The sequence below is a fragment of the Citrus clementina genome, unplaced genomic scaffold (assembly GCF_000493195.1).
Source record: "Citrus clementina cultivar Clemenules unplaced genomic scaffold, Citrus_clementina_v1.0 scaffold_4, whole genome shotgun sequence".
Taxonomy (NCBI): Eukaryota; Viridiplantae; Streptophyta; class Magnoliopsida; order Sapindales; family Rutaceae; genus Citrus; species Citrus x clementina.
In genome coordinates, this window is record NW_006262274.1 from 18692458 (window position 1) to 18709021 (window position 16564).

At 33.2% G+C, this 16564-nt stretch overlaps 2 protein-coding genes across 2 annotated transcripts; one reads left to right on the forward strand and one right to left on the reverse strand.

The window, feature by feature from the left end:
* Nucleotides 1–6023: 6023 nt before the first annotated feature.
* Nucleotides 6024–9054, forward strand: LOC18044419 (probable metal-nicotianamine transporter YSL7). The gene is made up of 6 exons (XM_006437492.2): nt 6024–6591; nt 6921–7084; nt 7203–7300; nt 7395–7529; nt 7626–7815; nt 7914–9054. Exons 1-6 carry the CDS (start codon nt 6216–6218, stop codon nt 9003–9005), a joined length of 2055 nt encoding a protein of 684 aa, XP_006437555.1. The 5' UTR covers nt 6024–6215; the 3' UTR covers nt 9006–9054.
* A 987-nt stretch (nt 9055–10041) lies between these two features.
* Nucleotides 10042–13606, reverse strand: LOC18044420 (probable metal-nicotianamine transporter YSL7). The gene is made up of 6 exons (XM_006437493.2): nt 12931–13606; nt 12109–12272; nt 11909–12006; nt 11689–11823; nt 11382–11571; nt 10042–11283 (listed from the first exon to the last, which is right to left on the reverse strand). Exons 1-6 carry the CDS (start codon nt 13334–13336, stop codon nt 10162–10164), a joined length of 2115 nt encoding a protein of 704 aa, XP_006437556.1. The 5' UTR covers nt 13337–13606; the 3' UTR covers nt 10042–10161.
* Between the last annotated feature and the right edge of the window lie 2958 nt (nt 13607–16564).

A 16564-nucleotide genomic window follows, 5' to 3' on the forward strand; every position in this document is an offset into this window, starting at 1 on the left:
CACAACACTTTTTTCTAAAATTTTCAGTACAGTCTCCTCCAAATTTTGCCAGTGCAACATAGAGACGTCATGCCGTTGTTAATGACATGTCATTTTTATAAAATATATTATGGGTCGACACATACCTTTTTCGCTTGTTGGTTTATAAAAATACATGAGATAGCATGTGTGTGATAATTCTATCATTTGTGTATAGACGGTTTGTCGTCTTCAAAGTAAAATTTTATCATGGTATTTTTATCTCTTTGCTGCCGTCTGCCCTATGGGATTGTTCTGTAGAAGATCTTGATCATGGGATTTACTACTAGGGTGTGGAATTTCTTCTTTAGGACTTAATTCATTCAAGAAATAATACAACTAGTATAAGAAAAAGTATATTTCTCCTATGGAAAATAATCATTATATATAGAGGGGTTGGATTCACTTATTTGCATAACAAAAAAATCAATTCTCCGCAAGTAAATAGTTTCTACTATGAGAGAAACACTAGGACTATTAATTGAGAGATTGGTTGTTATTGGAGTTTTGGATATGATGAAAAATAGAGTAATTGTAATAATTTTTTATATGGTAGATTTTGCTCTCGTCGTCTTTGGCCGCCATGGTTCTTTTCCGATATAGGAGTTTTCTACATAAATTTTTGTATTGTGTGATTGGTTTTATTCTCCATCTATTTTATATTTATTATTTGCTTGATATTTTTGTTTGCAAGATCTTAGGTTAAAATTCCCTAGCAAGTGGTATTAGAGTTAAGGTTGCAATGCAGAGCACATATGCCAACAATGAGGTTTTAAAACTTATGAAGGTGGAAATAGAAAAGCTTAATGGAAGAATCAATTTTGGCTTGGCATATTCAAGTCAAGGATATATTGATTCAATTTAGTTACACAAGAAAAGCAAGGGTGATGTAAACCTTCTTGCCACGGTGAATGGAGATGCATAGACAATCAAGGTACCTTAAAGAAAATTATAGGAATACAACAAGTTCGGCAAATAGCTATAAATTAGTAGATAGAGATATTGAAAATTTCAGCTAGCTAGTGGTATGTCTCTTTTTATTATGAGAGATTGGTTTATCCTTTTTGGCATGCCATGGAAGAGCATGTGTTACTACTATTTGTTCTATAAGATTTGCACATAAGGCTTGGTTTGACATTTATGCAAGATGTGTGGTGGATTTTTTTTTTTTTTCTCTTTGTGTCGATGGCCAGAGACTCTCAAGGAAGCCAAACATGAGAATGGGTATAAGCAAGATGATCGACATGTTCTGAATATATGTACTCTAAATAAGGTAGAGTATGATAATTCTTGGTGTAGAGAATTATGGCGATTGAATAGAGGACAAGATTTTACCTGTGGTGGAGTGATTCTCATAAACCGTATGTGAGTGTAGTTTTAGTGGAGTAAAGAAGGTGGAGACAACATGGTTCTGTAGATACATGGTGGATCATGTTTGTCGCCTAATTGAAAAACTCGCCAAGATAGAGATTGTTAGGATATATATCTTATTTTTCAATAAGGATTTCCAAGGATGATTTATTTTTTAACAAGATTCTTATTTAGGAAATAAGTAATTTTTCCTTTGAGACTTAACTTATTCAAGGAAGATTACAACTAGTATAAAAAGAGGAATATTTCTCCTATAATAAATAATCACTATATAGAGAGGTTAAATTATGCACTTGTTTGCATAACACAACAATCAATTCTCTACAAATAAATAGTTTTCAATAAAAGAAATGGTAGACCTTTAAGAGATTGGGAGTTGTTAGGGTTTTAAGAGCGAGGAAAAATACTAGAATAATATAATATTTTTTACATAGTAGATTTTTCTCTTTTCGTCTTGGCGGCTATGATTTTTTCCCGGTATATGAGTTTTCCACATAAATTCTTGTGTTGTGTAGACGCTATATTCCAAAGGCACCAAATCTTGCCACATGTCTATCTTTTCAAATAAAAGAAGCTATTTCGGGGAAATAACACCCAAACTATTCCGAGAGAATACAACCAAAGGAAAAATTCCTTCGCAGCTCATTAAGATGGCAAGAGAGGAGAATTAGTTCCACAGTCCATTAGTTTAGGGAAATCACACTCAAAAGTTATAATGACAGGGAAATATGCATGTGCAGAATAATTTCTTACGATCAAATTTACTCCATATGTATAGAAATGACTAGTGGCACGTGTCATTAAGTAATTTAAGTTGAGGGTTCAAAGCAAAACCCTAAAAATCTATATCACTCATCGTCTATAAATAATGACCTATCTCTAAGAGAAAGAGGTCTTTGGCCTAAAAAAAAAACACTCTTTATACTTAGAGAGAGAAACTCATTTTCCCCATCTTTCTTCTTTCTTTAATCTTGATCAAACATTAACTTAAGCGTCAGAGTGCCTTTTTCAGGCACTCACCCAATATATTTGAGGCCAACGATCATGATAAGTTCTTCATAAATCAAAAATAAGTGTGAAGGTAAAAATTCTAACACCTTCATTGTGATTGGTTTTATCCTCCATCCATTATTTTTATTATTATTTGCTTAATTTTTTGCTTGCAAGATCTTGGGTGGGATTAAAATTTCCTAGCATTACCCAAATTTGGAGGCATCTGTTTTAAACAAATCAAAACTTTTTCTAAAAATTCGAGATTTTCCTCGAGCCAGGTTGGGTATGTTTTGAAAAACTTGTCTATTTTCATTTATCAAAATTAAAAACTCTGCAATTAAGTGAAAATAAGAAAATACTTGATTTATTAAAAGGTACAGTTGTTATGAAAAGAAATTTGTAATTATGAAATAAAAGTTGATAATGTGTGATAATTATAATTTTAGTATAAAAAATAAACTTAACTTCAAAACTATTATAGTAAGTGTCTACAAAATACTCTAATGTTGTCGTGACTGTCCTACCACATTAACAAATAAGGGGATAAACCTACAACTTGTTGCATTAAAAGTCTCCTAGAAAGGACTAGAACTAAAGAATTGACTTAAAAAATTAAAAGAATGCAGGAGCTAGAGTTGGCAATTTTTTTAATATCATGCGGTGGCAATTTTATGAAAGGCCTTGCTAAGTTACAATTATGTTGCATTTACATTTCGGATTAAGGAATCAGAATTATTGACAGTGTTTACTTCGCAAAATAGAGTCAGGAATTGGAATCAGAATTGTGGGGCCACCCACAATTTGGGAATGAGGAATAGGAAACTTCTTCTCAAGGGGGGAGGTGGGAATGAGTCTCCCATTCCCAAGAATGACTATTTTGTCCTCCCCAAAATTCAAAATGCCCATATTGTCCTCATTTATAATTAATTAATATATTATTATAATTAATTAATATATTATTATTCATTAATCAATTAATATTTATTAACAATAATTATTACTAATTATAGTTTTTGAATAAAAAATCACAATAATTAATATACTTTTATTATAATTAATTAATTAATATACTATTATAATAATTACTAATATAATTATTTTAATTAATTCATATATATTTTTAATTAATTAATATAATTATTACTGTTAATTAATATATTAGTATATTATTAACAATAATACATTAATAATTATAATTAATTAATATATAATTATATTATTAACAATAATATATTAATAATTATAGCTTTTGAATAAATAATGACAATAATTAATATGTTTTTATAATAATTATTATTATAATTATTATAATTATTATAATTAATCAATATATTATTATAATTAAATAAATGAAAATTGTACAATTAATTAATATATTAATATATTATTGACAATAATTACTAATAATAATAATAATTTTTGAATAAATAATCACTATAATTAAAATATAAAATAATAATTATGACAATAATTCATTAAGTACTTTTTAGTAATTTGTTACAATCTACCTCATTCTGATTCTGATTCCAAAATAAAATAAACACATCAATGAGATTCCAGCCCATTCTGATTCCAATTTCTGTAGGTCAAGTAAACAATTTATTTTGAATCACATTCCCCATTCTCATTCCAGCTCATTCTGATTCCAGCCTATTCTGATTCCAACCCATTCCAATTACTGACAAGTAAATGCACCATTAATGTAACTTACAACCCACTTAAAACAATACAAAAATCAGGTGGATCTCACTGTTATGTTACTCATTTATACATATAATATGTGGGTTACATTAATTGCAACTTAGTAAAATCGTTCAATGAATTACAGCACTCACAATTTTGTAATCCTTCAGTGAATTACAACATTGGCAATTTTGTAATATACAATACTGGCAATTTTATATAATTGAAGCAGTAATAGTTTGGCAAATAAAATTAGAAACCTTTCCCAAATCTGGCTGAGTTAAGAGCCAGCTTAGCCCACACTCTCCTTCACCACTGGTTGATAAGTTCTTTCTTCGATTTTTAAACTTGAAGTGACATTCCTTCGGTGTCCAAAATTTTTATAGTCTCCCCACATCCTCTAAGTTCAACAATAGAGTCAGAATGACGATGGAGTTTCACACAATCAAATATAATCCTAATGATTCTTTTTATACGCCCACTCGTACGCAGACTTGTTTAGTTGATGTTTAATTAAGCACGAAATTGATGTTTGATCGTAATTAATTAGATGAACACACACATGCATGAGTAAATACATAAAATTAAATTAACCAAAACAGTAAATATAAGAGTAAATCGATCGTATGTGTGCAGACACCACAACCGAATTATATATATCACCGCCAGACATAAATCTTATTCCAATGATATATGATTAATTATTGTTATTAAATTGTAATGTCAATTGTGCATAGAAGATTTATTCTTTCTAGATGAAATATGAAAGTTAGTAACTTTTTTCCCTTTTTTTAAATAATAATCGTCAAAACAAATTAAAAAGGATATTGGGACTTGAGTTTTGGGTCTACTTGAGTTAGAAATATCGCTAATAGGGTAAATCAATAATACAATACTTTTTTCTTTTTTTGAAAACCCTCATATAGTTCATGGTCCTACTCATATACTAAATTAATAATTCTTTGAAGTTACCAATAATTGTTATAATATTTTATTTAAAAAATATGATTCTATTTTTCACTTATTTTTTTCTTGAAATTTGAATCTAGTTAGATTTTATATCTAATTTTGTTTAATGTTTTTAGAAGTTCTAGGTTGAACTCTCAAATTGCAAATATTTTGATTTTTTTGGTTAATTTAATCAGTGGTGGATCTAGAAAAATAATTTATCGGGGGCTAAATTAAATAATAGCAAAATGTAAAAATTAAAAATTGAATATATAAATTTTTTTATAATACATTTATAATTGTTCTCTACACGATTTCATATTCTGAAAACGTTGTGCAATAGACTCATTATCAACACTATTAAATATATCTTTTTCTACATAAACAATCAAATTATCATTCATCCATTCATCTTCCATCCAATTCCGAAGTTCATTCTTCATAAATTTCATTGCTGAAAATGTTCTCTCTATTGTGGCTGTAGAAACTCGAAGAACGGAGCTATTTGATAATTTCACAGGGATTATTTAAAAATTTATTATTTTTTCTTTTAAACAAAACACTGCATCCACCCCTAAATTTAATGTGTAGTTAATGGATTAATTCATTTTTAACTGAAGACTAGATTAGAAAAATACAATAAATTTTTAGTTCATTAAATATATGTTCGTTGAATTAGTATGTATACTCTATAAATTAATATATTTCGTATGGTCTCACATTATTGATCTATAAAGGTTTTACTATGCAATATTAAGTGCACCTATCATCTGAGTATCCATAAAATAAAATCTTGCCACCTATGCACCCATGAGTACTTACTCATAATGTTTCAAAATTTGACCAAATGTGAGAGAGAAAACGTGGAAAACATGTAAAAGTTGCACACGTGTCAAAGTTTATCAAAAGAGATCTACCATGATAATACTATGTAAGACTTTCTCACTAGTTTAACCTAATTTAATTGATTTAAGAACTTGTACTTCTGCACAAACACAATTTCCTTATCCTAGGCAAAATCTGATTTCCATCAGTTTCCCACTAATTTAAATTACATAATTAAAGATTCTCAATATCTCAAGCCGCTAGCAGAATTTTAGACTAATTGGACTTCCATAACAATTTCGGATAATAGATTCAAGATAAATACACTCTAGATTTCGACACTCAATACAGAGTCATAATAGAGGAAAAGCAAATCAATGGAGAATAAAAATAGTGGAGACAGAAACCCTAAAGCCGAAGAAGAAGGAGATGATCATGATGGTGAAAAGTTAGTGATGGAGGATGCCTTCAAGGACGTGGAGGTGCCTTCATGGAGGAAGCAAATCACTTTTAGGGCAATGGTTACGAGTCTTCTCTTGAGCATCGTCTTTAACTTCATTGTTTGCAAGCTTAACCTCACCACCGGCGTGATACCATCCCTCAACGTCGCCGCCGGGCTGTTGGGTTTCGCCATTGTCAAGGCCTGGACATCTTTGCTTGAAAAGTTTGGTGTCTTGAAGCAGCCTTTCACTCGCCAGGAGAACACCGTCATTCAAACCTGTGTTGTTGCTTCCTCGGGAATAGCTTTTAGCAGTATGTGCTCTCTAGACTTTATTTATATTAATCATTTTCTTAATGTTGTTTTATATATCATCATAAGAAAATATAACTGTGGAGCAAAAATTAAATGGGATTTTACGACATCTATATAAACATATTTACAATCCAAGTCTTTACCTTTTAGTCGCTCGATTTCTAGTAATAATAAAATAGTGCAAATAAATAAAGCTTGAAACTCTTTTTAAGGGGGTTGTTTTTTTTAAAAAAAAGAAAAACAAATATGAATGGTGTGTGTGTGTGTGTGTGTGTGTATTGTATAAATTTTGTTAACGATGATGTGTTTGTTATTGTAAATCCAATAGGTGGTACTGCGAGTTATTTACTAGGAATGAGTACAAGGGTAGCTGCACTGGCAGATAGTGGGAACACACCAGCCAATGTGAAGCAACTCTCCTTAGGCTGGATGTTTGGGTTTCTCTTTGCTGTGAGCTTTGTTGGCTTGTTCTCTATTGTGCCCTTAAGAAAGGTAATTGCAAATTTGAATCTTAGTTCATGTTTATAACAATTTGTTCTTTTCTTTTATATATAACTGGCTGTTATTTTATCATATTCAAAATTTAATCGTATATCATATATACACACAGATGATGATCCTGAAGTACAAGCTGACCTACCCTAGTGGAACTGCCACTGCTTACCTAATCAACAGCTTTCATACACCCAAAGGAGCCAAGCTGGCTGTGTAAGTACCCTCATCATTGTACGATTACTGATGAGGCTAGTAGTCTGTGTATATATATATATATATTAATGTGTTTCTTCCAATGGATATACAGGAAACAAGTTGCGGTGCTACTTAAAAGCTTCTGTGTTAGCTTTGCATGGGCCTTTTTCCAATGGTTTTTCGCCGTTGCCGATGGTTGTGGATTCAGCAGCTTCCCAACATTTGGTCTTAAAGCATATAAACAGAAGTAAGATTCATCTTTATATATACATCCCTAACTATTGTTCTGGACTAATTAAGTCTCTATATTCAAATTGATAATAACACGCTTATTTTGTTACAGGTTTTACTTTGATTTCTCGTCGACTTATGTTGGTGTTGGAATGATTTGCCCTTACATGGTCAACATATCTCTGATGATTGGAGCTATTTTGTCCTGGGGAATCATGTGGCCTTTAATAGAGAAAAACAAAGGTAGCTGGTATAGTGCTGATCTTCCTGATAGTAGTCTCCATGGCCTTCAAGGATATAGGGTACTTCAATTTTTCGATTCTTCTTTCCTTTTCTAGTCGCAGGCATCTCCCTTGTTCTAGAACATTATTACATTTTTTTTTCTGGTCAAATTTGACAGGTTTTTATAGCTATTGCTATGATGCTTGGTGATGGGTTCTACCATGTCATTTTGATGCTAATCAAAACCTTCGGCAGCCTTGCAAATGCATGGGGTGCCGAAGTTGCTGATCAAAACACTCAAATAACAAACTATGATGAGCTTCAAAGAAAAGAATATTTCCTCAAAGACCAGATACCAAATTGGGCAGCTCTCCTTGGCTACATCTTCCTTGCAGCCATTTCCATCGTCGTAGTACCCATCATATTCCATCAACTGAAATGGTACCACATACTTGTTGCCTACGTAATTGCTCCAGTCTTGGCCTTTTGCAATGCCTATGGCTGCGGTCTCACGGACTGGTCACTGGCCTCCAACTACGGCAAACTCGCCATCATCCTTTTCAGTGCTTGGGTGGGCCTAGACACCGGTGGAGTCATCTCCGGCCTTGCCTCTTGTGGGGTCATGATGAGCATCGTTGCCACAGCATCTGATCTAATGCAAGATTTCAAAACAGGATACTTGACTCTCTCATCACCTCGGTCAATGTTTTTAAGCCAAGTTATTGGCACAGCCCTAGGTTGCTTCATAACCCCATTAGTCTTTTGGATCTTCTACAAGGCTTATCCTCTTGGTGACCCCGAGGGCTCATTCCCGGCACCCTACGGGCAATTGTACCGCGGCATTGCATTACTTGGAGTTCAAGGTTTAGGCTCTCTCCCCAAGCATTGCGTTGAACTTGCTATCGGATTCTTTGTCGCCGCGATCGCCATCAACACCATTCAAGAGGCGTTACTGCGTAGGGAAACCAAGTACAAGATCTACAGATTTATACCAAGCCCTATGTGCATGGCCATTCCTTTTTACTTGGGTGGTTATTTTGCCATTGACATGTGCGTTGGGAGTTTGATTCTTTTCTTGTGGAGGATGAAGAACAGGACCTCGGCTGATAACTTCTCGCCGGCCGTGGCCTCGGGGTTAATCTGCGGTGACTCGTTGTGGGGGATTCCGGCAGCTGTGCTATCTCTTGCTGGGGTTAATGCTCCCATCTGCATGAAGTTTCTTTCAGCCTCTGCCAATAACAAGGTCGATGGATATTTGGTGGGTCGCTAATTTTTTGGTCTTCCAGTGAAGCTTTGCTTTGCTTTTCATGTTATTTGATTCGTACATATGCAGTTTTTTCTTTTCTTTTCTTTTCTTTTTTCTTTTTAAAGTTTTTTTTTTTTTTTGGGGGGTTATGAATTTGGTTTGGAGAAAGCTCTAGGTTTTTCATTTGTTAGAATATCTAAAGCAATTTTTTAATTTTTTATGTTATAAAATAAAAATTTACTCTCTGTTACTTGCGCAGTTCCAGCATGTTTAATAGCTTCATTATTACTACTGTTGTTTTGTACAGTACAAACATCCAAATATATTCATCCCATGGCGTGGATGAATATATAAATTTGTGAATTTTGATAATTTACTCGTATAAAAAATCATCGTATGTACGTGATAAGCAATTTGTGAATATAAGTTATTACATATGATGAAATCAATCCAAGATGGTTATTGAATTCTAAGAAATTAATCTTCATTTTGACCCAATATTCAAGAAATATTTGTATGTTCTTTTCTAGATCAAACGGAGGAATTGAAATCTTATTCGTATTATTATTGTGAATGGGATAAAGAAATTAAAGAGTAACAAAATAAAAAAGAAAGAAAAAAAGGACTATTCCCAGACAGCTAGCAATAACGATATATATATTTTTTTTGGGGGTTTTGAGCACTAATATAATTTTAAGAAATTAATAGCTTAATTGACAAAACGATAATAACTTTAGAGGCCGATACAACGAACTCCACATATCCCCACTCAAAATTGAAGTATCCCCTTAGAATATTAGCAACTTGACCACCCAAAATAATGCCATGTACGTATAAGCATAACGTACGAAGCAGCAAAAGCGAAATGAAAATATTAGCAAAGACTCCCTCTCATTCGGTAAGAAAAAGCATAGGAATATGCTACATTTCCCCATACGATAATTTACTATATACATATGTTATGAAAAAAAAAAAATTGTTATTAAATAAGACATAATTCAAACTTGAAAAGAAACATCTATCGTTGATACATTCACTTATATAATACAACTCTGAAACACCTTTCTAATTATTATTTTTTTTCTTTTTTTGAAATCTACAAAAGCATATGATCGAAATAATATAGCCAAAAAAAATAAACTTAACCTAAAATTAAGCCAACTAATTAATTAAGTACACATCAAGATCCAGTTAAAAAGGCATCAACCTTGTTATTGGTAGCAGCAGAAAGGAACTTCATGCAAATAGGAGCATTAAGGTTGGCAAGTGAGAGTATAGCAGCCGGCACACTCCACAAAGAGTCACCACAGATGAGGCCGGAAGCCACTGCCGGTGCAAAGTCAGCAGCCGACCTCTTGTCCTTCATCTCCCATACAAAAAGTATCAAGCTCCCAACACACATGTCAATGGCAAAATAACCCCCAAGATAAAATGGAATAGCCATGCACATAGGGCTTGGAATGAACCTGTAAATCTTGCACTTGGTATCCACATGCTGCAACACTTCTCGGATGATGTTCAAAACAATGGCAGCAGCGAAAAAGGCAATGGCAAGTGTGAGGCAATGCTTTGGAAGGGAGCTAACACCTTCAACTCCAAGAATGGCAATGCCGCGATAGAGAAGGCCATAGGGGGATGGATATGTACCCTCTGGATCCCCAATTGGGTACGCGTTGTAGAAGAACCAGAAGACGAGGGGTGACAGGACAACTCCTAGGAACGTCCCGAAGACCTGGCTGAAGAACATAGACCGAGGAGACGACAGAGTGAGGTATCCTGTTTTGAAGTCCTGCATGAGATCAGAAGCTGTGGAAACTGTGCTCATCATCACTCCACAAGAAGCAAGCCCCGCGATGATGCCTCCGTGTTCTAGGCCAACCCAAGAGCTGAAAATGATGATCGCAAACTTGCCATAGTTGGAGGCAAGTGACCAGTCAGTCAGGCCACATCCGTAGGCATTGCAGAAGGCTAAAATCGGGGCAAATGAGAAGGCCACGAGGATGTGGTACCATTTCAGTTGATGGAAGATGAAGGGTACGGCAATGATGGCTGCAACAGCAAGGAGTATGTAGCCTGAAACAGCTACCCAATTGGGGATTTGATCTTTTAAGAAGAACTCAGTTCGTCTCTGATCATCAAAGTTTACTATTTGCGAGCTCTCATTGCCAACCTCAGAAGAAACAGTAGAATTTGCTTTACGCCTTGAACTGTATTGCTGAACAAGACTCCGAGAGGTGGTGACAATCATGTACACAACATGGTAAATACCATCACCAAGCATCATAGCAATAGCGATGAACACCTGTTGCATATGAAAAAAAAAATGAAATTTTGACAAATGATTAATAAGAAATTTACTAATTTAGTAACCTGTCTTGAAAGATTAGGATGAGCAAGTACCCTATATCCATTCATGCCATGAAGATTGCTATCGGATAGCTCTGCCTTATACCAAATACCCTTCTTTGTTTCGATGATGGGCCACATGATTCCCCATGACAGGACTGCTCCGATGAGCAAAGATATGTTAACCATGTAAGGGCAAATCATTCCAACACCAACATACGTAGATGAGAAATCGAAAAAGAACCTGTGAACAAAATTTGGTATCAGACAATCATGATTGATTTTAGAAAGCATTTGATTGATTTATAGACATGGAGATTGTAATTCATAGAGACAAGGGGCAGGGGGAAAGGAATATTACTTTTGTTTAAAGGCTTTGAGGCCAAATGTAGGGAAGCTACTGAATCCACAGCCGTCACCTGCGGTGTAAAACCACTGGAAAAATGCCCACACAAAGCTGAAGCCAAAACTTCTGAACAGCATAGCTACCTGTTTCCTGTAAGCAGTTGACTTAATTGATTAACATGTAAGAAAAACATAATATACGATTAATAAAATTACTCGTGAATTAATGCATATACTTGGCTAGCTGGGCTCCTTTCGGCGTGTGGAAACTATTGATAAGATAGGCAGTTGCAGTTCCGCTTGGGTATGTCAATTTGTACTTCAAAATCATCACCTAATAGAAAACAATTTCAACTAGTAATAACAAAAATAAGATGATCTTTTGATGCTCGTAAATTACTTATTCACGTATGATCGAGATTTATTGCTTGTGTACCTTTCTCAGGGGCACAATGCTGAACAAGCCCAGGAAGCTGACAGCGAAGAGGAAAGCCATCATCCAGCCAATGGAGAGAGACTTAATATTTGCCGGGGTGTTTCCCCCATCTGCCTGGGAAGCTATCTTAGGACTCATTCCCAGCATATAACTGGCAGTACCACCTACGTGATTAACATCCCAAAAGTAATAATTAGAATGACAAAATATTAAATGATTTGCAGCTATTTTCACTCACTGTGCTGACAAAAACATAACACCATGTTTTGAAAAATCTGTTCGTATGAAATAGTTGCAATCAGAGCAGTAATATTAAGATTTCATAAGAGATCAAAATATAATATGTTTCATTACTTTAATAATAAGACCAGACATCTAGATTAATTTTATAAGTCTCAGGTTCTTCTAACCAAATAGATGTGTTTTAAAATACGAAGTCCAAGAACATAAATGTCTCCAAATCCCACCATATTTATTTATTTGTAGGGACAATTCAAATCAATTCATCTTACTTACAAAAACTCTATGCTTTACCCACCCATACTCATAGATTTTTATGTGTTTATGAATATCAGTTCCCTTCTCTATACTTTTCTGTTTTTGGAAACAAATGATCTACAATCTAAGAAAACGAACGTTAGATTTCTATACTTCTTAAAATTATTTCAGAAAAAAATATAAGTTGATCGTTTCTATAACTCTGTTTCCAAATTTCATCCCAAAACTTAATATACTGCAAACTGTTTAATTATGAGTTACTCACACATCAAACAATATATTTGAAGCGAAAAAACAATAACAAAAGCTGAGAAAGAAACATACTGCTGAAAGCAATTCCAGAGGAAGCAACAATACAGGTCTGAATGACAGTATTTTCCTGCCTCGTAAATGGTTGCTTCAACAAGCCAAACTTTTCAAGAAGAGTGGTCCAAGATTTGACAAGTGCAAATCCCAACAACCCGGCAGCAACATTCAGAGAAGGAATGACACCAGTTGTGAGATTAAGCTTGCACACAATAAAGTTAAAAATAACGCTCAGAACAGCACTTGTGGCCATTGCCCTGAATGTTATTTGCTTGGTCCATGGAGGCACAGGCACGTTCTTAAAGGCTTCTTCAACCATAAGTTTATCTTGTTCTGCATCATGATCATGCCATTGCTGCTGCCTCTCTTCTTCTCCATGGTTGTTGTTATTGTTGTTGTAACTTCCTCCTCCTCTTCTCTCCATATTGCCTAGGCTTCGCACTCAAAGAAGATTTGATCAGATTCTTGGGGTTTGGTTTAATGTTATTGTGAAAATGAAAGGAGGAGAGGCTTTTGTGTAACTGTAAATAACAAAGGAGGCATGAATTAAAACAAATGCTCGTTGTTTTACCATGTGTGAAAATATATATATATATATATATGAGATTTTCGATCACCTAATTATGGAATTAATTTAAATGGTTTTGACAGGTTGGATACACATTTGAGCGCAGAACAAGCCGAATCTGCTTCGAAATATTGGTAAGAATGAAACACTTCAATTAGAATGGGATTATTAGATGATTTTTTATACAACAAAATAGATACTTCATCTAGTAAATGAAATTAATTTCTTCATAACAAATGAGATATTCAACCATGACGTGCCCCGATCCCTCTGTCGGATTCGAGGCGAGTATGACAGTTGTCTTTCGTAAACATTATTTGATGTAGTTTTGTTATGTATTCTATGTTTGATTTCATATTTGATTATGTATTATGTTCGAAGTTGAGTTATGTCATATAATTATATATAAGCACTACTTTATTTTTTGTATATTAATCATATTCACTCACTAAGGTACAAACACACTATTTTTCTATTTACCCATTTTTCTTAATTTATGATTAGTTGAGTTTGGTCTACGATACACATTACTGCATGTTTTGCATTTTAAGTGCATCTATGTTTATTTGAGCAGTATGTATGCACAGTGAGATGTGAAGTATGTATGTTTTCAATATATTTTTTGGATGGGACACATGACCTAGTTATAAATTTATAGTGGAAGTTCGAGGCCAACGTATTATATATTCATGAATTAAATTATGCTACGTGCTTTAGATATGAACATAATACAGTGATTATCTCACAATACAGTGATTATCTCACAAGTGGCCTCGAATCCAAGAGAGGGATCCATAGGTCATACAATTTAGTATTCGAAATAGGATAATATTTTTCATTGTTAATACAAAGAAAAATATTATGAAAAGGAATATTGGATAAGTATTTTTATTTGTATTAGTCTTGCTTTATTAAATTCTTACTATGTGTACCTTTCAGTCAATTAAAAAATGTTACAACAAATTTATCGAGAATTTAGGCGAAAAGGTTGCAATGTACCGACTTTATTAAGAAATTTGAGTAATGATATGTTTTAGGGAGATGAAACATCCAATGCCCTTTTAGTCACGGCTTAGGATAATTAACTTGAAATTTTGAGCCACAATTAACATGTACGCTGTATTTTGCAATTCCTCGGTTTGTGACAATAATGGAAAACTCTTGAGAATTTTGGGATTGGAGTCGAGCAAAGCAATCACATTACGGTATTTGCAAAGCATTTTCCTTAAATAGCTGTTGAAATTTAATGCTTCAAGCTGGCCCTTAGCTGTCACGACAACCTGCATTTGCACTGTCATTACAATTTATGGAAATGAAAGTAATTAATGGTTACAAATCAATTGGCTATTGAAAGTGTGGCTTGAAAATTGACTTGACTATGAAATTCTCGAACAAATCGTATTCTAAATATAGGTCTTTTTCCTTTTTCTGATTAATGGCTTCCCAATGAAACCAATCTGCTCTTACGAGTAACAAAGCGTTAATTTCTTGCAATTAAAATTGATGTTAATGATAGGACTTTCCTATTAACATAACAAAAAAAAAAAAAAAATCAATTATATATGACATGCGTGTCTACCAAGCATAGTTCATAAATCTATAAATACTGTACTAATAAAGCTGAAAACTACTCTCATCCCATATCAAGCTGATTTTTCACTTATAAAGAAGTGAAAGTAATTGTGTTTGTTTTTTATCTGAACCTGAATAAATCTGAATTTAATTAAAATCCAAAGAGATCTGAATAAAAATATTTAAATGACATTTTTTTTTTTCAACATCTGAACAGAAAAATTTTTAAATTAATAGTTTCACATAAATATTCTTTCAAGTGATGCATATATTTATTCTTCACATTTAGAAATTTAACAAGTTGATTGATTTCATAACATTAAAAAACAATATTATCATTGTTTCTTAATTTAATTATAAAATAAAATATGTAATTATAACATCAACTTTCATTATAGAACCAACATTGTGGGCTTACTTTTCCTTCGTCACAATAGATGACTATATGATTTGTTCAATATCTTGGTTTAGTTAATGTTACCATGTGAATAAAAATTTAAAGCAATTAAAAAAAATAAATTCGAGGATAATACAAAAATATTAGATAATACATAATATATGAAATGCATGACTTGTTAAGAATGTTTATGAGATTTGAAATTAAAATTTTCCACCTAAATATCAAACTTTAGATAAGTGATTTTTTTCAATTCAGGTAAAAGTATCTGACAATAAGAGATATGTTAAAAATACAAGCAGTGCAAAACAAATAAATATCTCAAAAAATTAAATTCAGACAAAAGAACGATCGACACCTAAGCCTTCACCAACATTTTTTTTGACACGAACTTTAATATCATATCTTCTGCACGTCTCCTGAGTTCAGGGCCATTACAGCCTATTCATTCAGTTAGCTGGACCCAATGCACACCTATAACATTACCACAAAGCAAAATTTTATAGATCTTACACATATACTCACTTGTGGGAGCTGGATTCTTAAATCACACTCTGCCCCACGTTACTCTTGAACATTCTCGAAAATGCTTTTGAGACTTATTGCTAGGATTAAGATCATGTGGTTGGGATGAAGAAAAGATTAAAATGTACAAATTAATATTCACAATTAATTCTTAAATCACACCCTGCCACACGTTACGACACTCTTGAACATTCTCAAAAATGCTTTTGAGACTTATTGTTAGGATTAAGGTCATGTGGTTGGGATGAAGAAAAGATAACAATGTACTAATTAATATTCACACGTACAAATCTATTAGGACTTTATACAGACTGTTCTGTTGCGGCGTAGTCCGAATTTATAGGATAAAATGAGTCAGATCTACTTCCAAATAATTAGGGCGGAAGGAAAAAGCCTTTTCTACCCTCAATGCACAGTAGATTTGGATCCTTATTCTGAGATCCAAATCCAACAAGTCGATTCATTCAACATTTCTAATAAAAATATCTATTTGCTCTTTAAATTAAAAAATAAAACTACATGAAACATTACAAACAATGTGCCCAACTCATGGACATAATATCTCATCCACTTATGAATAACCAAAAAAA

Bases quoted from the DNA above. Each gene is read 5' to 3' on its own strand.
- LOC18044419 (XM_006437492.2), top strand. From the start codon at position 6,216: ATGGAGAATAAAAATAGTGGAGACAGAAACCCTAAAGCCGAAGAAGAA. The intron at 7,530-7,625 runs GTAAGATTCATC...ATTTTGTTACAG, and splicing joins CTTAAAGCATATAAACAGAA to GTTTTACTTTGATTTCTCGT. The intron at 7,816-7,913 runs GTACTTCAATTT...CAAATTTGACAG, and splicing joins ATGGCCTTCAAGGATATAGG to GTTTTTATAGCTATTGCTAT.
- LOC18044420 (XM_006437493.2), bottom strand. From the start codon at position 13,336: ATGGAGAGAAGAGGAGGAGGAAGTTACAACAACAATAACAACAACCAT. The intron at 12,273-12,930 runs GTATGTTTCTTT...TTAATCACGTAG, and splicing joins CTCTGGAATTGCTTTCAGCA to GTGGTACTGCCAGTTATATG. The intron at 12,007-12,108 runs GTACACAAGCAA...GTTTTCTATTAG, and splicing joins GCATTGTGCCCCTGAGAAAG to GTGATGATTTTGAAGTACAA.